The sequence below is a fragment of the Perissodus microlepis genome, chromosome 17 (assembly GCF_051167445.1).
Source record: "Perissodus microlepis isolate ML-2025 ecotype Zambia chromosome 17, ASM5116744v1, whole genome shotgun sequence".
In the NCBI taxonomy this organism is placed as follows: Eukaryota; Metazoa; Chordata; class Actinopteri; order Cichliformes; family Cichlidae; genus Perissodus; species Perissodus microlepis.
This window is the reverse complement of record NC_140477.1, coordinates 26280644-26303486: the sequence shown is the minus strand read 5'-3', so window position 1 is coordinate 26303486 and position 22843 is coordinate 26280644. Positions and strand designations below refer to the sequence as shown.

The following is a 22843-nucleotide window of genomic DNA, read 5'->3' as shown; positions in this document are numbered from 1 at the left end:
AAAATGAATGACTCCTGGTTGAACCAACTGCGCATGGGCCCCTGGACATGCCTACTGGATAATCCGGCCCAGGCCACTTCTTACACTTTATTTAAACAGCTGTAGCATCTAAACTTGTACTTGTTTTTGCCACAAGTTTGGGTCTTGTGGAATCTTATATTAGTCCATGTTTTATCCTTTGAATCCCCTCTTGCATTTGCCATTAAATTGGGAAGGGAGACACAGCAGTGTCAGAATGAGGCTCTCTGTGTTGTTGTACTTGTTTTTGCCACAAGTTTGGGTCTTGTCTATAGTCAGGCTAACAGAGAAAAAAAACTCCATTATGCCCTGACCATGCACCCCACCTGTATCATTTCCTATTCTTCCTAGGATAATCTCTCTCTCTCTAATCTTAAACAAACTGGAGCTTTCATGCAAAATATTACAGAAATCCCTGTTTACAACATGTACACTACAAAAAGCAATAAATCACTGAATGCAATTCAAGGTATCTGCAGAAAAATTGAATAGTGACATCAAATAGGCGTTACTGTAAGTTGTCATCTTTATGTGGAATATGTATTTGGTGACAACAAAAATGTTGCTCCACTTCAACCTAGAAAGACCAAGAAAAATAATCAGCCACATCGCCCCCTTTACCTATTAACTAAAAAAACAAACAAGCAAACAAAAAAGAGTGTTAAGTAGAAGGTGAGGTGGAGGTGAGCTGCAAAGGAGCTTGCAAGTTAAAGCTGGTTAAATAGCACTCCCTATATGGTATTTGTCAAATGGACGAGTAGAAGATTTGGAAGAGGAAAAGACGCATATCTACAGGCTGAAATGTTTGTGGCTCCACTGACTGATACTCAGTGTTCCATTTACTGTACCCACCAATGAACCATTATATGAAAATTCAAAATACAAGATGATTGTTAAAGCACATGATTAGCTTGTGTGGACAAAAAAAAGAAACAGCATTGACAGCATGCTTGCAAATGTCCATTGCTGGCTTACATAGCGTAATATGTATTAGTTTACTACTGATAAAAGAAGCCAGACTTTTAGCAAATAGGATTAAAGATCCAGGTAAAAATGGCTTACTACATTCTGAGAAACCTAATGCAAAATACATCTAAAGCTGCTTTTTTTGTTGCAGCTAATGAATTTCAAACAAAACTGATTGGTGGCGGAAAAATGACAAGGTACTCTGCATTTTTAAAAAAAAAACCACAATGTAGGCTTAGATGTGCTTTATTAACAAGAAAGCCTATAATCCTCTAGGCATCGTTAGTCTGGATATCATTCGTTTTTCATTATTTTATTTTGAAGGTCCACTTCCTTTCTGGGTTCCACCTATTTTTCCAGGCTTAGCTTTAAGTAGCTCCAGCCCCCATCTCCGCAGCCAATCACAGTCTGCACGCGGATCAATGACGCGCATTCGAGTCGCCGCTTTAGCCAATGAGGTTGAAGCACGGACATTAACGATGTAGTATTTTAAACCAAAGAAGGAAAACCTGGAAAACCAACCACTTTTTACATTCAGAAGCAAAGCCACGTAGTCTGCCTGAGTGTGACACGAACAGCTGTCCCTTTTATGTGTTTGAATATACGCTTACTGGCCATTTTATTAGACACACTTTGCCAGGACCGCGTTTGACCTCCTTTTCCATTCAGAACGGCCTCTGAGACAAAGACTTAAAGTGCTGGAAACATTCATCTGAGATTTCTGTTCATGTTGACATGACAGCATCACACAGTTGCTGCAGATTTGTCAGCTGTTATGCATGTAAGCCATGATTCACATCTTGCGCTTCATCACATCCCAAAGATATTGGATTGAGCGTCTAGTGCCTGTGGAGGCCACTGGAGTATAGTGAACTTATTGTTATTTGTTATGTCAAGATCAATCAATCAATCAATCAATCAATCAATCAATCAATCAATCAATCTTTATTGATTTAAACCAGTTTGAAATGATCTGAGCTTTGTCACATGGCATGTTATCCTGCTGGAAGGAGCCATTAGAAGATCAGTGAGCTGTGGTCATAAAGTGATGGAGATGGTTACTCAGGTCTGAATATTGCAACAGAAATCAAAACTCATCAGACCAGGCAACATTTTTCCAACCTGCTACATTCAAATTTTGGTGAACAAGTGCAAACTGTAGCCTCAAAATCGAATATATAGATATAATATAGTGCTATATTATCCCAATAGATCATTTCATCATACCAGTGCAGGGTACACTTAAAATGGAGTTCTGCGTTCCCACCATCACCTGATTATTGCATGTCTGATCATTGGGGTTTACCTCTATAATGTTGTAAGGTTGTTACTTTACAATATAACGGTCCTTTAGTCAGTGTTAATTTGTAAATAACACTGAATTTGAAGTGGTATGAAACAAAAATAAATCCACAGTTTTACTGGAAGCGACTAACCCTTCCAGGTTGCAGATTGAAATCTTGAAATGTTCTTGAGGTTCACAGCTGCATAGCTGTGTGTGAGTGTGTGGGTGGGTGGGTGGCTGATCAGTAAAAACAACAAGAAAAAATGACACACATAACAGATCCAAGATTTAAAAGATGAAAACAAAAGTTAAATTTAGAAAGCCTTTTAAAAATAAGCATGAAGAGAGAAATTTGCATATTCTCTGTGGAGGCCAAGCAAGGGTCACAGCCTGTAGCTGCGACTCTCTGCCAGCAGGTGGCGCTCATTTACAACAAATAGGTAAAATAAATTAATCCATCTCTTTCTGAAACAGTGACAGACTGAGCTGCAGGGTGCTGGCTGGTTAGGAGGAGTCACTGTCTAATCATCTGCTATCAACCTCATATTGCAACAGTCATCTGTGATGCACAGGAATACACTAGTAGGCCTTGGATGTGCGTTTGTGTTTGACTGACTAGACCTGTATTTATACAGTCAATCATTTCAGGCTATTTATTGTGTGAATTGTGTGCGGATGCTTACGTATTTATGTAACACTAAGATTAACAAAGCATATGCTCCATTTTCCTTGCTGCAAACGATGAGTCATGGAGGATTTCAAAATCAAAGTACAAGGCTGTGTATTACAAGATGAAAGGCGCACTGTTAATTGAACAAGCCTTGCATCTGGAGTGATCCCGCCTCCTTCAGTATCAGACCTACAGCTCGCACACTTAGCTGAGAGTAAAAACAAGGGCGTAAAATAAAAGAAATGTCCTTTAAGAAGACTTAGAGCAATGAAGTGGTCGGATGAAGTGGATGAGGCTCAATTTAGCAGGGATACAAGTGAGGACCACCATGACTCCTTAAGTGTCACACAGGTGTCTCCACAAGCTTATTCTGATGACTTGCCTGATTTAATACCTCTCTTCGGGTGCTGCTGCTTCCTCCAGTGAGGAGGAGATGGGATATTAGAGCAGCGGTGGGTGAGGACGATCAATAAATCTATGCCCCCAACTCACTTACACATACGCTAAGACTAAATATGGCTGGAAGGCAAGGTGGGTTCACTGTGCACTGGCAGAGCTCAGACTGTAGGTATGATTCACATTAAATATGCAAGTATAAACCAGTAATGTATTCAGATATAATGTATCAGCAGTGGGACTACTCATTATGCATTGAGTCATATTATCATTTATAGTGCCCTCAAAAAGAAAATAAAAAACATAAAAAGTGTTGCTCTATGCAGTAGTCTAAGCAGCAACATTAGTTTCCCTTATAAATGACATGCTTTTGGTAGAGTGTGTCATCTCTACAAACCATTTATTGTCACATTTGCAGATGTTGTAGTAGTGGTTCTATTATGCTTGTATTTATTTTCTTTTTTACTGTCATATATACACTCTACAACAAACTCCAGATTGATAAACTGCTATATGAGTCCAAGCATACAATACATGGAGCTTAAACTTAGCTTAGCAGTTCCACTTTGAAAGTCTACTTGTTGGCAGGAGACGAATGATTAAGTGCATAGATTAAAAACCAAAATGTGGGACTTCTTTTCTGAAACGTTTCCACTGTAAACAACAACATGAGGGCGAGTTACTGTGGAAAAACACTCTTGTGGAGCACTTTAAGCTGTACATAACTTTCTATTTTAATCACCAGGCCTGTGGTGCTTTTTCACATTCTTCATTCCGTATTTAGTGGTGATTCGGACACAATTCTCCTGCAGATACAAATTTTGGTTATGTATGGGTGACACATGTTGAATGTGACACATGAACCAAATGCGAATTGAGAATGTAACACGATGAAATGACCACAATCTATATGAAAAAATACAGATGTTAATGATTACTGTAAAGTTTGTTTGAGATTGTCCTGTCCGCTAAAGAGGAGATAGGGCAGACACATAAATACATACTCTACGATCATTACTGTATGATGTTAAGGCTAGTTATGCACTACTATGAAGTTGCAGGCCTTAAAATAGACACATTTGTAAAAAAAATAATTTAATAAAAAATAACTGTCACAGCGAAGCAACAGAAACTTAATGTGTTTTATCTTCTAAGTTTCACGATCAAAGTTTTTTAAATTGGGACGCTTCCAAAACTCACACTTGTGATATTTACGAGCAGTAATGTTAGTGTGGACATTTATCACACACGCACTCAGGAGCTAAAAGGAAGAACACAACAAGAAGGAGGAAGAATCTCCAAAAAGTTGATTCTGTTCATCTGGACGTCGCGTTTTTTGGGAGAAACGTTTCGTCACTCATCCAAGTGACTTCCTCAGTCTGAGCTGACTGCAGGTTTCCCCAAATCTTATAAACAGTACATTTGCATAATGACTGAAACCAGCCCACTGAAGGAACAATGGGCTGGGAGGTCAGTTGCTTCATCATTAATTATGCAAATTCTCATGACCATTGATCAACAACCACTGACCAAAACCCACTGATCAATAGCCATGAGTACCATTCACAGAGAGTTGGGGAATGGCTGTAATCACAGCATTGTAAGATGGCGAAAGATGTACCCTTAGGCCCCCTCCTCGACTCAGAGATGGTCTCTCCCTTTTCATGTAAATGGCCTCCTTGACTCCGCGCTCAAACCAGCGTTCCTCCCTGTCCAGGATGTGTACATCCTCATCCTTGAAAGAGTGTCCACTGGCCTGTAGGTGTACATAGACTGCAGAGTCCTGGCCTGACGAGGTAGCTCTTCTGTGTTGTGCCAACCGCTTCGCCAGAGGTTGTTTGGTTTCCCCAATGTATAAATCCTGGCAATCCTCCTGGCACTTAACAGCGTACACTATGTTACTCTGTTTGTGTTGAGGGACCCGATCCTTGGGGTGGACCAATTTTTGGCGCAGGGTGTTTTGGGGTTTAAAAGCCACAGAGACCTGGTGTTTAGAAAAAATGCGTCTCAACTGCTCCGATACTCCTGATACATATGGGATCACTACAGGTTTTCGCTTGGGCAGCGGTTGTCCTTCTCTCCTGGATCGGCTGGAGCTTTCTTTAGGTGCCTTTCCAGCTTTGACAAATGTCCAGCTGGGATAACCACACTGAAAAGAAAATGTGGTTAGAGAGCCCCACTTTGAGTCATTATCAGCCCAGTATTCCAATAGCACATTTAGCTAGAAGCTTATTGATCAGTAGAGGACAAAGAAATTCCATTTATGGTAGCACAGCTAAAACTGTTGCTCATTGACAAAGTGATGAATCTGGCTAGTTGATTGATAAAATGTCAGCCTTTGTGAGTTTGACTACAATCTTGACATGTCCAGCCCTAAACATGGGATGATGGTGCCATCATCCCATGAAAATTAATTTAAAACCAGAGGTGGGGAGAGAAGCAGTAAGACCCCAGCACCCCAAAGAGCACATATTATTGACAACAGGCACGACAGTGATTAAGTCAGCAATAGGATTAAAAAAATGGGGAGCTGGGATGGAAGTGGGTTGCAAAGCAGCCTGCAGAGTGCAGCAACCATTTTAAACAGTACACGTTATTTTAGCAAGCCAATTGGATTCACAGACAAATATCAACCGAATCATTAACTGATATAGGCTGGAACTAAGATCAGCTGATTTCATGTGATTGCAGTGTGATGCTACATGATTATTGAGAAGGCAAAAATAAAATACAAGATCTGCTTAGAACAGAATGATGTCCAGTCTGAATGCTGCATTTAGTTGCTGCTAAAGCCTCAGTCACATTTGAATAAGAATAGCCTCTTTGAGCTAAGAACATGTGTTTTCTGGGTGATTGCATTGAATGTTTTTACTGTTGGTGACCGATTAGATGGCCTGCCATACAGCAACCTTAGCTTCTGAGCGACCACTTTAAGTCTCAAGGCGATTGCTCAGGTCTCCTAGTAGGAGGCAATATATCTCCTAACAATTTTTCTCCAGTTGGTTTAGAAATAATTTTATTTTTTCCTCCTAGTGTGATTGGTGTCAATGTTGAAGCTACAGCAGTAAACACATAAAGCCTAGTAGCCGTTTCTATGAGTGCCATAGATCCATCACCCATCCACTGATCCATCCATTTTCATAGTTTTCATTGGTTAGTAACTAATCATTGGAACAGCCTGGTTGACCAGAAAATGAAAACATACACCTTTTGGAAATAACTATTTTTCTTTCACCAAAGAAAATTGACTTAAAGACACATAAGACATGTCCTTAATTATCTCATAACATAGTCTGTTATAAAATGGCTATTAGAATTATTAATCTCTCCAAACGAGGTGGAATTACGCTCACTGCAGTGTGGGGTAACTTTGTTTATCTGCATCCTGAAAAATGGAAAAACATGCACATTAGTACTTTAATCATCCAGCTTATCCCCAAATAAAAATGCTTACAGAGCCATCTAATTAGATACAATATTTTTTATTATTATTATTATGCCTGCAATGTCTTTTCCCTCCACAACCCTACCCCTTTATCTCATTTCATTCCATACTCTGCCTTGTTTGTCAGAATGTAAATTCCCTGAACCGCATAAAAAAGAAACACAAGTAACAGAACTGCAGCAGGGATTAAGGGGTGGGTGGACAGTAATTTAGTTTGAGGTCTCAGAAAGGGGCTCGCGGAGGGCACGGGGGTTTATCAGGTTACAGCTTACTGCGCTGTAGACAGCAACAGACTTCATGTCTCAATGTCTCTGATGAGTCACAAGAATCAAGAGTGTTTTCAGTTATAGGAAACGCTCACAAACATACCACCACACCCTGTACGTGTTTGTGTGAATTCACACACATGCTGTACATGAGAGGTGGTACAAGCAGCACATACTTTGACCACAGGTGTTCTTGTCACATCACAGGAGGCAGCCTGTGGCCTTCACAGCTGTCACATCATTGGCCATCAGTGAGGCGCTGAGCTCTTTACATCTGTCTTACTGTAAATCAGCATGCCCAACAGCATCTATTTTATGATGGTAGCAGTCTAAGCATTATTACTCAAGAGCTGCCAGAATCCCCACTCTTCAGCTCAGTATAAAGCCATCAGTCAGGACTACAGGAGCACAAAACAGACCATATCCAGGATAGAAGCTTCCTCATCTCTGTGCCTTCATGCTGTGATGGAGATCCACATGTGCATTTACTGAATCAGTCTCACCTTGACCTGCCTGAGCTGTGATTCATATCTCCTTGGTGCTGAGTTTGCCTGACAACTCTAATGAGATTCCAGCACACTCAGACTCTGAAGCTTGGTAACTAGCTTGTCAAACACTAGAAGGGTGTAAAAATAAATCAAAGAATTACTGAGCTTCACTATTGGTGCCGCTGTGGCTCTGGATTTTTCCATGCGCAAGTCATACTTTTGACTATGGTTTGTTTCTACCTTTGTTTTTATCTTTAGATCCAACATTGGTTGTTCAAAGCCTCAGAGATGCGAAATCCATTAAAATATTCATGAAAACCATTTGTTTAAGTGTCCTTGCCTGTTCATTTTTTTTTTTTGCTAAATAGAAAGATCATCCACTGGAAAAAAAAAGATTATTGATCAGATGTCCAGAGGTCATGTGTCTGGGTCTCTGTACTAACTGCCAAACAGCAATGCGAAGATCAATAGCAGCACTTTTGCTGCTGGCCTGCTGCTCATGGGTCACACTTTTAAACTACTGCTGTTAACTAACAAGTCAAGTATTCAGAGTTCACTTCACCAAAATTCCACAAAACATATCTTTTATATCATATAGCTTTCATACTTATGACACTAAGCATGCCTAATTTCAGTGTTCATGAGTTTGAACCTTGCCAAGCCTTTTCGGTTTGGAGCTTTGTCTCTGTGTATCTGCTCAGGTGTCATCCCACATCAAAAGCCATGCATACTGGGTTAATTATCAGGTTATTACGTTTATTAAAATGATCAGTTTATAAAGTCTTAAGCTGTCTGGAGAACTGCCTAAAGCTCATTACAACAACGTATGCAGAAGAGCACCTCTGAATACACAGTACATCAAACCTTGTAACAGATGGACTACAGTGGCAGAAGACCACGTCTTCCCTTGTCAGCTAAGAAGTGGACTCTGAGGCTATACACCAAAAGGCTCTGTACAACATAAGATTGTTGCCTGATCTGATGAGTCTGATGTTGTAAGCAAAGAATTGCTTACAACAATTCTTTCACGCAAAGAGTTGAGTGAAAACAACATGAAAGAATGGATCAATCCTGTTCAATCAACGGGTCAGGACTAAATACACACACCTTTGACAGCAACCGCAAGGCATGGACAGGACAATAATGAGAGAGGAAAAAAAGTAAAAAGGGCGAAAAAGCTCACATTAAACAGAAAGTAGGAAGTAAACTCATAGAAAGCACACGAAAAAGGAAAATACTCAAAATGCTACTAAAAACCAGGGTTAGAACAGTATAGATGATGACATGTGGGATGTTTTGGTGTCTTCAGGTATTCCCAGACTCATTGGGAGGGCAATGACATTTATTGCAGGATCTCTTGCTCTTCAGGTCACTGAAAACAGTTCTTTATCTCGTCTTTACTGGCTCAATATTTGGGCCCATTCCCAAGATACATTGTGAATTTAGGATGATTAGATGCCTCCCTGATGCTACCGCTTAAGAACCGAAACATCTCAAGCACTTTTAGTACTAGGAGAACCAACCCCGAATGAGTCAGTTGTGCTCTATACAGCCTTTATGATTTATGACATACTGGAAAACTAATAACCTTCCCTTCTCTCTACTGACCTCACTGTCTAGTCCTGATGAGCCAAGATATCACCTTCTTATCCCATCTGGGCTTCTTGTCTCTATCAGGCAAAAAAGTATTTATCATCCTCTGGCCTTCCATGGTGCTTCTGCTGCTAATTTGGGCCTCGAACTGAGGCTATTTGATCCTGACAGAAATTTAGTATGCAAAATTCATGTGCTGTTCTGCCACGGAAACAGTAAGGTGGAGACCTCCATTTCATAGTCAAAAATAGACTTTCTTTGTCATTTAGTCTCCGTCTCTCTCCGTCTATTCACCTCCACTTTCCAGGTAGTTCATCTGTCCACCCACTCTGATTAAGACGTCTGCTAGATGCGGCGCAGCAGAGGTATCGCCTTGTCAAGTGTGAGGGTGACAGACAAAAAACTCTGGTTATTTGTGGGTGACAGAACTTTTTTATAAGCGTTCCAAGCTGAGGGGATGGGGAGGCTTAATGCATAGTGCTTTGTAGATAATTAGGTGCACAGCAGGAACACTGGTCAGTTCACTGCTTTCCACAGGTTCACAACGCCGCTCCTCAGGTGAGTCAGGTGGAGCAAAGATAGTTTCCAGAGGGTAAACCATACAACATTGACAAAATTATTAGCAAGCACTCAACAGAACAAAACACTGTGATACGACATTTGGCCAGGCAATGTTATACAAAATGTTAATACATTGCAATTTAATGCATTTTTTATGGGTAAACGAATGGAAGAATGATAGAAAGCTATTAGGGACATAATGGCTTACAGTGACCCAGATAAGTGGCAGAAAATTTATGGATGGATGGTTTAACCAATTAAAATAATATTCAGTGTATTTTAATTAACTTGTGTTTTTTGCTGAATTTGACACTTTGCCCTTATGAGATAAAATGCTTTTAAGCTAAAGTGGCTGCAGTCACAGATGTTTTTGCAGTGTGTCAATAAATATGAAATTGAGATGAGTCAGTGAATAAAACAGAATATATTCTAAAGCCTTTTCATGATAAACAATTCAGTGTTTCTACAAATTTCTAGGTTCTGCAGATACCCTAATCAGCTTCAATACAAAAAAAAACTCCAATTGAATGATCTGAGATTTAGATTTGACACTGTCAAGTTCATATTCAGGTTGATTATAAGGTATATATTGCCCAAAATTATGAAAATCAAGTTGTATCTAATGCTGTCTGTCTGTAAAGGTTCTCAGTCATCCAGGTCATCGTAGTCTAAGGAGCTTGGAAAGAAAAGCGAAGTCCAGATGCTTTTCTTTCCAAGCTCCTTAGACTATCTAATGCTGTCTGTCACACTGGGGAAAACAGTGGTTAGAGATGTCAATGTGACCACTCACAGCCGGCTGCCATCTTCAAAGTGACTTTTGTGCAACAATTGTCATATTGTCATAAAACAGCAATAAGATGAAGTCAGTCTGCTATTGGGTTGCTATCAGTCTGTGATCAATAGATCCAGTCTGTGTACAGACACAGAAATGAAGATAATTTCAGAAACTTCTTCTGAAATAGTGAGTAGTTGCTGCTAAATGACAACTTAACTGCTAAATGACAGCTTGGCAATCTTTTATAAATGAATGTAACCAGTTGTCAGTCTGATGAGTCGAGTCCCTGATTGCAAAGAGACACATCCCAGAAGAGCAAGGATAGAACTTGAAGAGTATTCGTGATTCTGATTCCATTATCACTTATCAGTTTGATTCATTATTGATTTTCTTATCAATTGTCATTGGGTTCTCATTGGCTCTGCTTTGAGAGTCACCACCATCACTAAGCAGCATATCAAAGACATTACATTCATGGAAATGAATTGCATGCTGTGTGGTCAAATGTTTGTGCATGTTGGAGGTATTTCCTGTGTTTGTTGTGATCAGTGTTGGGGGTCCTTGCTCAAAAAAAGTAATGCATTACACTTTACTTGCTACTCTTCTTTAAAATAATGCAGTGCCTTCCTTGTTCACTCGCTTAGATGAAGCAGAAGTAATTTGTCACACAGCTGATTATGTTACTGTCTTATTTCTCTGTAAAATGACCTGAAACACATTGTCTCATAATTATCAGTTAACAATATAAACATGAGGCCACAGCCCCACACACCAACACAAACTTCTGTTGTTATGATGACGAGGACACACATATACACAAAGCAAAAATTAAAACCAGCCCACGGAGACTTTAAAGTGATCGCCACAGTGATTCTACTTTAGAAACACGAATAGGTATAAACAGAGACTGCAGCCTGAATGCTTATCAGTTTGTTACCTATTGAAGTTCAGGGTCTGGCTGCTGGGCCGGGGTCAGCATGCACTCTGTTCTAACATTACTGTGGGTCCTTGGCTAGCTTTACGTTAGCATGCTCTTTGTGCTTATGCTTGCAAAGAGCCAATGTACTCTTAGCAGCACATTGCAGTTGTTTCTCTTCGGGATGCAGTATACACTTCACCACAGTGCTTTTGTCCTTTTGTGTAATAGAAATAAAAGTAATATCCATAACCACACTGTAGACTGCACCACTATTTTCCTCTTCCGGCACACAAACTGAAATCAGCAGATTGTGGTGCAAGTGCAAAGGGAACTGATAAGCGGAATGGATAAGCAGTCAGACTAACAATTCCAAGGAATCGAACTACTGGGAACCGGTTCTGGTAGAGAACCAGTTCCCTACAGATGAGTTGTTCTCATCAGTGCAGATCAGTCTCAGATTGATTGTGACATGTTAGCAATCTGGCTGCATTTATAAATGAGACGACAATTATTTGCAAACCTTTACCAATCTGTCTGAAAGTAACTCTAAGTGTGAGTTAGAGACAGGTTGTCTCCCCACCAGGTGACCTGTGCAAACACCTTGCAATCTGAATTCATCCAGGTGGTCGCTGCGATTGCTTGCAAATAGCTGCAGAATTTGAAAAGATTCACTGCTACGAATGGGCAACTACCAGATTGTCATAAATGCAACGAGGCTGCTGGTCATTTTTTACTCTAGTGTGACTGAGGAGTAATTACAGGGAACGCCTTTCTTTCTTTCTTTTTTTAAATAACTCGATTTGATTGATATTTTTTGTTGTATTTGTACATTATTTTTGTGTTATTTTATTACTTCTGCTTTGGTCTATAGAACTGATTTTCACTTCATAGCACTAAATAAGTAGTTCAGTTTGCCAAGGCTTCAAGTTAGGAGTGAAAATCTTTAAAGTTCAACAAAGGGAACTATATTTAGCTGTCATCACCTGCACTAATTCAGTTCTCTGAACTGGACCACTCAACGTTGTTGGTACCATTTGAGCCATTTGAAGCATTTAAACTAATTTAAATGATAACTAATATTATGGCTTGCTTTGTGATACAGGCTGCCCCTTCTTCTATCTATCATCTGTCACTTAGCACTAATTAATATATATGTGTGCCTGTGTGATATCATTTACCAAGTTTTCTAACATTAACTGATAACTTAGCACTGCTCCCAAATATGGAAACTTCTGGCTCTAAAGATCTGGCAGTGATCTAAAACCAACATCAATGCAATCGAAGAGAAAAACACACACCGTCACAAACACAAACTGGCTACAACCATCCTTTATATACAGTCTACAGTTTAAAATATTTTTTCCAGGCTACAGGAAACTGCCACATGTAACCATCGGACTCAGCCTTCTAAAAGCTAAGAGATTTTTTGCTTGCACCCCTTTTTATGTATATCAGTGTAAAAACACTTGGTTAATAGATGGAATATACATGTAAAGAAACTGCAAACAACCTTTCATATAACGTTGATGAAGGCAAGAGAATGGGGTAGAATGGAGAAGATTTGTGTGACTTTGTTAATTTTAATTAGTTTTTTTTTTTTAAACAAAGAAACATGTGTCATTTTGGCTCACAAGGTAGAATCTGATCTCTTATAACCTTGTCCCTTCACTCAAGGTTTAAATTTGGAAACTCCAAAAGTTAAAGGCTTTCTTGTGACAACACAAGCTACTGACTTGGTCTCTGCTGGTTTTTCTTTCTCCATCTGTCTAGAAATGTGCTGGCATTAGCACAGCACCAAACGATGGGAACGGTGCTAAATAACATGCGATATGATGAGGAAGGACAAAGGAAGTCTGCCTGTACAAAGGCAACACAAAGTTCAATGGATTTTCCATCTTCTTACACTTTTTTTAATCATTTTCTTTCTCGCTGCCATTGACTGTTCAAAAGCCTCCACACACACCCCTTCTCTTCCTCTTCCCTTTGACTGGACTCACTGCGTGTGTATTAATACAAAGTGACAGAACAGCAGAGCCCGAAGAGGAGTGTGTGTGCTGTTGTTTGTGTGTGTGTGTGTGTGTGTGTGTGTGTATATGTGTGTGTGTGTGTGTGTGTGTGTGTGTGTGTGTGTGTGTGTGTGTGTGTGTACATCACTGTAAATGTGTGGCTTGGCATATCACAGGGATATGAGTCACCCCTCTCTCTTCCTGTATGCTGCTCATCTGTTTTAATAGGTGGCCTTCACCCATACAGACAACATACTTGCAGGGGGAAAAAAACACCTACTTGAGGCTCTGGTTTCCTTTTGCGATTTGGTTGTGTATTTTCCTTAAAGTGCCCAGGGATGAACCACAAAGAGCCACACTTAAAACTACCACAGGGGGGCAAAAATATCAAAGAGAAAGCCACAGGCAGTCTGTACAACAAGGCGGGGTAGACAACCACTGAGGCATTACTGAATTCACAGTAATGAATTCACAACATGTCACAGTCATTTACAAGAAATGGAACAGGATATTACAAAATTTAAGTAAAGAAAGTAAATGCACTGTGATGCACTGTTTGCTTTCTGTCAGAACCATTACGTTGGGTTTTTAAAAAAAAACTGAGCTACAGCAGCTCAACTGTTGAATCAGACCACACAGGCCAGCCTTCACTCCCCGCCTGCATCAGTAAACCTTGGTCGCCCATCACCCTGTTGTTGGTTCATCACCGTTGCTTCCTTGGACCACTTTTGAAGACAACATGTTAACTTATTCCCGAAAATGACATTTTGATATAACTACAGGCTCATCAATCACACAGCGAGACAGACTTTTTTTTCCTCTAATGGGAAGCAAAATTTACAAAATTAACATCATGTTGTATTCAGTAAGACGTAAAACTAATATCTGAGACCATAAAATCATCATGAAAGTGTTTTCTGATGTCACAGACAAGGAAGATGAAGGACTGTTTTCCACAGACTTCTTAACAATCCTGTGTATTCTTCAACCCCCTCTTTGGCTGTTGGGAAGAATGTAGGTTTAAGGCAGTTTATTCCAACGAAACACACAAACTACCAGTCATTTTGTTGTTTAAAATCCTGTAAAATGACGCCGCTTCAAGGGTTTATCCCTATGACTCAATTTCCAAACAATATCTTCATAATAAAAATAAAATAAAGCCTGAAAATGCTGCACTGATTTCTGTCTCAGGCTAAAGGCACTCGGCTATAATTAAAGCCACATCCACCACATTATAATCTGCAGGCCACACTGAATGTCACTGGTTGCAGCAACCCACAAACTGTCATGATCCGTGGTTCATCTGCAGAATATAAACAGTGTGAGAAACATTTTTGTACACACTTTACTTTATGAGCTCACAACGCAGCCACATTACACGATATTTTGAGCTACTTCTGCTTCATGTCAGCTCCTCTTTTGGTACAATGCAACGGGTATCACTGGCACCGTCACTGACATGTGGGTGATGAATGAAACAAGTTCAGACAAGCCATGTATGGGTTGTCAGAAAGCATCGTCCACAACAACAATCATCAAAAAGTAAGCTACATCTGGAATTCATACCATAAACTAAAGCTGGGCAGAAAGGAAGCTTTTTTTAAACTAAAAAAAATTCATGGCAACCTAAACTGCTATTGGAAATTTTTATTTTTTTGTACTATACTTTTTTATGAAATACGGCGAGTTGCACCAGATATACAATCTCTGTGAATGCTTTTTACCTATTTAAAGTTTTTTTTCTTGCTGTTTTCAATTAAGTAAAACAAAAAACCATTGCCTCCTCCCAGAAAATTAAAAAAGAAAGATACATTTACCTATAAATATTCTCCCATGCCAACTAATATGCCAGGCCAATAAACAGGAGATACACACACACACACACACACACACACACAAATCCAACATGGCAAAATGAGAACACACTCAGGGTCAACATCGAGCTCAGTCTGATGTGTGCAGTCGTACTTCTGGCTTCATGACTTTCACCTCTGCCAGGCGTCAGCCAATGAAATCACATTACAGAAATTACCTGATTAGAGGGTGGTGGCTACTTGTCCAGCAGAGCTGTGCAATACCGTAAATATTTGGTATGATCCAATACTAAGTAAATACAGGGCCAGTATTGCTAGTAGCAATATTTATGCTGATACGTTCAACTTATAAAGGCAGCTTAGGTAGGGGAGAACAGTGTGTCATGACTTATGAGATGAATCATCATCAATTTACAAATTCATTTTAATGATCACTAAAACACTGTTTTTTTTTTTACTTTCCACAATAATTAGTTGACACAACAAAACATCTTTTCATGTATTTTGAAACTGTTTTTTTTTTTTTGGAAGATTGTACAATCTAAATGTGCCTGTCTCTAAAGACTCTGGGTCATCTTCTGTTGTTTAAATGTGCTATAGGCTATAAATAAAATAGACCCGACAGTCAACCCAACAAGGTTCAAACATTTTTCATAGTGCATGTTAGGACATTTTTTTAATTTTCAAAAAAACTAAGTAATTTAACACAATTCAGTGGGCTACATACTGAATCAAAGCATTGATCCAATCATGCTAGTGTCTAGTATCCAATACCAATATCAGCACTGGTATCAAAACTGTTGATAGTTGGATCGATCGAGCCATCTCTACGTTCCAGTCTGGCAATGAAATGAAGGGCAAGTGGAGCACTGAGGCGAGTTATCACTCTTTTGTACATTAATGACGTTAATAAAAGGCAGCTAGCTTGGTTCATGCTAACTGCTAACTAAAGCCCTGTTAGCTTGCCCTGGGAATGTTGTTTATATGACGATTATGCTAGCAAAGATACCCTCCAAACTGCAAGCATAACCATCTTCACTGAAGCAACATATGTGAGTCCTGCCTAAAAATTCAACTATTTTTTTGAGCGTGCTATGAGTGCCGTCAGCAATGAGACTGCTATAATTTGTATAAGAAACAACTTTCAGAGTGTAAAAAACACTGTCTGTAGCCACAGATGCTAATGGGCAAGGTTAAGCTTTGAATGCACAACTCTTGCATGTGTGTTAAATGTCTCAGTGACACAGGCCCAGAAACCAGCTGGTGTACAGACAGTGTTTTTTACACTCTGAAAGTTGTTTCTTATACAAACTGGATCAATTTGAAATTTGAAATCAATCACACTTAATATATAATATAATGGAAAACCTTGCCTCAGCACTGCAACCAACACGTTTCATATGAAGCGCCTTGAGGCGACTTTTGTTGTGATTTGGCGCTATATAAATAAAATTGAATTGAATTGAATTGAAATGAAACAGTTTTTACTTTAAAGACAAATGGTCTCTATTTCTTGTTTGAGTCACGCTTTTCACAGTTTCCCTACCACTGAGAGAATAGTTAGTGTTTGCAGTCAAGTCAGTGCCTTCCGTGCTGCAGAAAACTGTGACAATCTAATAATCACAAGACACTTTTTGGTGCAAAACCGTATACCGCTTTGCAACTAATTTCGCCTAGTGACAGCAAGCAACCTCCTTCAACAACTTGCCAACTGCGTTTTTTGTTTCTCACACATGATTAGTAGTTGCCAGATGGTTGCTGACTGGTCTCTAGGCCTTTGTGAATGGGTCCTAAAGATACATTTAAAGCTTTTTATGCCAAACTTCCATTATCAAATCATACATTTGCTGAAAGGTTGTTGATGAAATGTATAGGTATTTGCACTGTGCAAAACAAGTGTAGCTAATGCTATCAATGCTAGCACCAGCAACCTTTCCTTTTATTTTGCCTTTATGCATCGCTCAGGTGAAGTGTTTATATGCCAGTGTACTCCACAATCAGTCATTAACTTTCTTTCTATAGTCCTGTAAGCTGCTGGATCCCAAGCTACAGCTGCATTTTTATCAAATAACTACACATATAAATGTGAGGGAAATCTGTTTGTTTTGTGTGTCTGAAAGAAAAAAAATATTGGCTCATGTACTGGACTTTTTTAAATCACCAAATACAGATATGAGTATCAATTTCGAAAAAAAAAGTTCTATATGTTGGGCTCGAATCATGAGTAACAACTTAGATCTGTGTCTGTCGCCTTCTTTGGCTCAAGATTTCGCTCCCGGCACAATAACCAGCTTGTCTGAGCTGAATGGACCGAACCACGTGCCAGCAGAGGAAGAGTGAAAGGTTTTGTGCACTGGGTGGAAGGCAGCAAGGCGGTGGAAGCACTCCTCTGCATTTAAAGCTCTTCCACTTCCTCCCTGTGCTTTTGTATTCTACCCAGGTAGGTTCAGCAGTCTGCTTCTCAAGGCCTTTTTAATGTATGCAGATAGCAGCGTTTATGTATGTATGTGAGACAGAAGCAGAGAGAATAAGAGCAACAAAAGGGTATTACTCAGATAGAGGGGAGGTGGTTTATTTGTGCACTGTTCTTACTATATTCAATGGACAACAGCCAACTCTGGTTCTTTCTCACCGTGCCAGTCTTTATGGTGCCACAATAGAAAGGCTTCATCCTCCTAGCCTGTCCTCTTGTCAGATCCTTCCTGCTCCTGCACCCCCTCGCATTTAAGCCCTCTCTGTCTCAGCCGTTCATTCAGATCTGTATTAGAACTCCATCTCTCTGCTTGAAAGACAGTATGGTAATGCTCTGGTCTTGGTCTTTGTGAGAAATACTAAGCTCTCACTGAGTTGACCTGGATTTCAATTGCTGAAGAAAGGTGATGCTGAACAGAATCTCGACTGGCCTGAGGCAACGGAAACCACAAGAAAAACTAAAATTTGAAATTGATCAGATCAGTCCATGGTTACCTCATTTATTACGAATGACTAATATTCCGACTTTAAAGCTGGTAAAGACATTGAAACAATTAGCGGTTTAAGATGTGTAAGAAGAAGAAAGGAGAATATTTGATTGAAATTCATCAGGCAGACACAAACACAGCTCCATTCGGTGCTTAGGTTGCTAGTGTAAGAAGACAAATGTTTGCCAACACATTAGCCATTACAACATCCAAAGGCGATAATTCATCACAGCTGTTTGCCTGCCAAATTGGTTTGGAGTTCCATGATTTCTTATGTCCACAAAGATTGATACAGCTTTCATTTCCCTACCTGAGAAAGCAACTAAACGGATGATTTGTCACTACCTACAAGTGTTTTCCAGTCTAGCACAGCTACAGTATTTGCAGAATGACACCGTTTGTCATTAGATTGTAAAAATCCTTTTCAAGCACCTGCGTCAGAAAATTCATATTCATATGAATGTGTTATGACCTGCTGTGGTGAAGTTTGATTAGGCTTGGGCACAAATAATATGATCAGGGTTAGGAAGCACCGAAACAAAACACAGCAGAAAAATGGTATAAAGGTTTGGAACAACAGCTGTGAAGATTATAACTTGTGAGCCCTTAAAGTGATACATCAGTGCAATGATCTTATCACATATGAACCAAAATGGAATGTATATATTCTAAGAAAATATGCACAGAATAAGGGAAGATAATGCTTTCTCTAAATGTATAAAACAGAGGTAACTGAGTAATCAGATTACTCACAACAAGTCACTATAAATGCCATCAACCTGCATGTATGAATAGATGCAAGAAATAGTGGAAACCAATAATCAGTGTTCTCTGAAAGCTTCTTTGCAACGCCCCTTGAACCCAGCTTCTCCGTTTTGTGCTATTCATAGCATACCTAACTTACTCTCATAATGTATTGTCCTCTGTTCTGTAAAGATAAAGGGCCTCTCTTTTCCCATAGACATGGATGCTGATGCCAAGCCACTTCTGTCTTGGTGTCTTTTGAGAACCAGCCTATTTAAACAGCTTCATGCAGTAAAAGGTCAGGCAGTTTTTGTGGTGAAAAAAAACTAAACACACCGTGCCAGTGGAAAATGCCACTCATATGACATATAACTGTTTGTTTCTAACTTTAAAGCTACTGATGGAGAAAGTTCAGGAAGACTTCAGAATACATGTTTTGTGGTTTAAAGTGGTCAAAATACTCTCCCAAAACCGCCTTTGATTCAAACAAAACCATATCAACAATGTCCTTAGGTACTACAAGGGACAGGACCTCATTGATGGGTTTTGCAGTGATGAGCATCTCAACCTGGATGTTTAATGGATGTGGCTGAAGAGGGTCAGGCTACAGAGAACAACAGCAAGCTGTCTGGCAGCAGCCACTGTGATAACCTCTTGTTTACTAATCCCGGTACTCACATAGCACAGCCTCCCACACATGCATGTGGACCAGACAGGCATGCACGTGAAAGCAAACACACACACACACACACACACACACACACACACACACACACACACACACACACACACACACACACACACACGCAGATGTGTGTGTGTACTCTGAAGTTGGCTTGAATATTTGTCACACGTGCATGGTGGCACACATCAAAGAAAATGAGTGGGTTAGATTTATGCAAAACACACAGCAGCCTAAACACAAAAACATGAAGTAAAATTGGGGGGGAATCAAATGAGTAAGTGGGCAGATGGTTTCAGTGGTGACAGGAAAAGAAAATGAGATTAAACCAAAGTAATGGGGGAAGAGACAATGAAAAGGGGGAAGAGGATATGGAATTTCCAGCAGAACGGGTGAAGAAAAATTGTGCTCTCCCTACATAGCTGGCAGTGCCCGCTAGATTCTTGATGATGCCACGCCAGTCTCATGCAGCTGCAGCCTGCCCAACTCTGTTTTCAACTAACAGCCAGGAGCAGCACTGTTAGCAAGACATGGCAGCCCCCCTCCTCCTTCACATTCAAGCCATGGCCCAATAGAAGGCTCCAGGATATATTTAAAACAGAAAAATAGTGTTATTTATAAAGTTGGAGAGTCAGTTAATCTGGCTCAGAGGAGGTGCTGCTTTTAATAGGAAACAAAATGGAGAGGAAGATGGTTGAGGGCAGAGAGAGGGCAGCTGTGAGAGATTATGAGTAGGTGGGTCTGAACAGCATGAGTCATAAAGGTTTAAGCAGGCTAAAAGGGGGCACATTACAGGGCGAGTTTTTGAGTAATTCCTGATCTCATTAAGATTTATTATGTAAGTCTGGCTTCTTCGCATACATTTCTCACATGTGCTGCAGGCAAAAACCAGATGTTACTGTACACCTTTGGATGAAAGCTGTGCTTCCTACTAAGAGCTCCGTGTTTGATAAGATCATTCAGGCAAAGCAGAACAACAACTGGGCAGGAGGGTAATTTTCCACAGTTCTTTCCTCCAAAATGGAAAATATAGGGTTGAATCTAGAGCCTAGTCTACCAGGCTATACCAGGCACACCATGTGACTGGGATTTGTCACATCGGAAAATTCTGGGGGAGGGTCGACCACAGGCAATCCGCATGCAATATCCCATTGTATATATATAGAGAGAGATACTAAAAAAAAAAAAAAGACCGATTATAAATGTGGGTTAACATCAGTGGAGACCTGCACATTCCTTGCATTTGGATTGGTGGCATTTCAGCACCAAGGGGCAGTGGACAGCTCTGCACTGATGTGTCATTAAAGCAGCCTCTCTCATGGGGGAGCTCAAGGCAGAAAGTGTCGAGAGAAGGAGCGCATATCTGCCCGTATACTCGCATCGACATGCTGCTAATCAAGCTTTCTTTGCGGCGTTATCATCGTGACCATGGCAACAAGGGAAACAACCTATCTCGCCCGTTTTCTCTCGCAGACAAACTGAGCTTGAGCATCCGCGCTTAGCACAGCACGGCGGACTATCCATTCCTTCACCCTTCACCAGAAGCGTGAACAACAATAGCATTTTAAGCGAGCAGCCCAAGTTCGCACAGCAGCTCACCGCAGCGGACAATCGAGGCGGAGTCCGGCAGGAGAGGCGGCGATCAATCCTTCTACAGGGCTAATTGTTATCTCCTGCTATACAGTATATCGCCCATGCTTAGGTGGGGAATTCTCCCCATTTCCCGGTGCATGAGTCACAGTGTGGTTACCGGCCACCCAGTGTGAAAGCCGAGCACTGTGGGTGCCGCGAAGGCTGCACAATGAAAGCCCAAAGTCATGCTGCTGCGGCGTGGGAACTGTCACTGGGCGATGAAGCAGTTTCTCTCACAGTGAGAACAGATTCACTACACTACACTATCCCTCCCCCCGTGGGAGCAGCTAATACACCCGGACACGAAGCGTAGAGGATCCGCGGCTCTGGCGAGCAGCCCTACCTGTCTCCAGGTGCAGAGAGATCCTCGCCTCGTTGATGTAAGGCGTGTCGCTCTTGGAGCGGACCCTCCGGATCGGTCTGCGGTCTACCTCCTCTTCCGGGGCCGCCGCCATGTTCCGCCAGCCGGGCAGCGTCCACTGGCGACCGGCGCGACTGCGAGAGATTCGGCGCCGCAGCAGCCACTCGTGCACCCGCGCGGGCAGGCGGTGTGGGGGGGGGGGGGGGGGGGGGGCTATTGTAACGGTGCTGGAGGGGAGGAGGGGGGGAGAGGGGAGAGAGAGAGAGACAGAGAGGGAGAGAAAGATTGGATCCTTGATGAGCTACTGTTCCAGTAAGTGAGCGCCACCTGCTCAAGTTCCGACTCCACCTTGGCCAATGAAAAGCAATAGACTGCACTGTCCTCAAACACACAATTTTAACGGTCACATGTTGTCTGGAGTTATCGACTCTTACAATAAAAGACGAGAAATTCAACAACAAAAACGTTGGTCACAGATTGCAAATGACATTCCCATAATAGAAAAATCCATTGTTACGATCCTCGTGTGTGTCTCATTGATGTGTCATCAATTATAAAGTGCTGAGAAATGTTTGGATACTGCTATGACCAATTATGGAACCACTCTTTATGGTAGAGCCTTATTACAAGGCAGTGCTGGCCCAGTAATATAATATGAAAATGGGCTTCCTGAAGACAAAATGTATTACTTTTATATTGGCCAGTATGATCATTCTAAATGGCAGAAGATGTGAATGTGAGCATGAGTACTATCTATCTTCACGTGTTGGACCTACGAGAGACTGGTGACTTGTCCAAGGTGTACCCTGGGCAGGTGGATGGGAAGAAGCATACAGACCTTATGCACGTTTGACAAGTTGAACAGACTGCTGTCATGCTGACGAAGCCAGGCTTTTTCGAATGACCAATTTTAATAGAAAAATAATTGTCAATGATGTAGAAAAACAAAACCACCTGGTTTCAGCTTTTCAAATAGAATTTGCAATACATGTACATATACCCCATTTTTAATAAAATACAGAAATTGAAAATAATAAATAATTATAAATAAATACATAAAGAATAATTCAACATAATTGATCTGAATTTTAAAAAGGATATCAATAAGGCACTTTAATTTAAAAAAAAAAATGCTGTTTGTATATTTTTTTGCTTTTTGTAAACTGTAAATGAATCAAGTTTGGGCAAAACAAGACATTTGAAGATGCTAATATATAGTTTGGGAACCAGATTTAACTACACTTGATAAATTCTTGATTCAT

At 40.5% G+C, this 22843-nt stretch overlaps 1 protein-coding gene across 1 annotated transcript in view; it reads right to left on the bottom strand.

Annotated features, from left to right (window-relative positions):
* The window catches only part of phactr1 (phosphatase and actin regulator 1), a 44487-nt gene extending 22709 nt beyond the window's left edge, over positions 1-21778 (bottom strand). The window contains exon 1 of the mRNA XM_084910785.1: positions 21564-21778. Within this exon, the coding sequence (XP_084766911.1) occupies positions 21564-21675 (112 nt within the window). The 5' untranslated portion in view covers positions 21676-21778. The remainder of the gene's footprint in view (positions 1-21563) is intronic.
* Positions 21779-22843: the final 1065 nt, after the last annotated feature.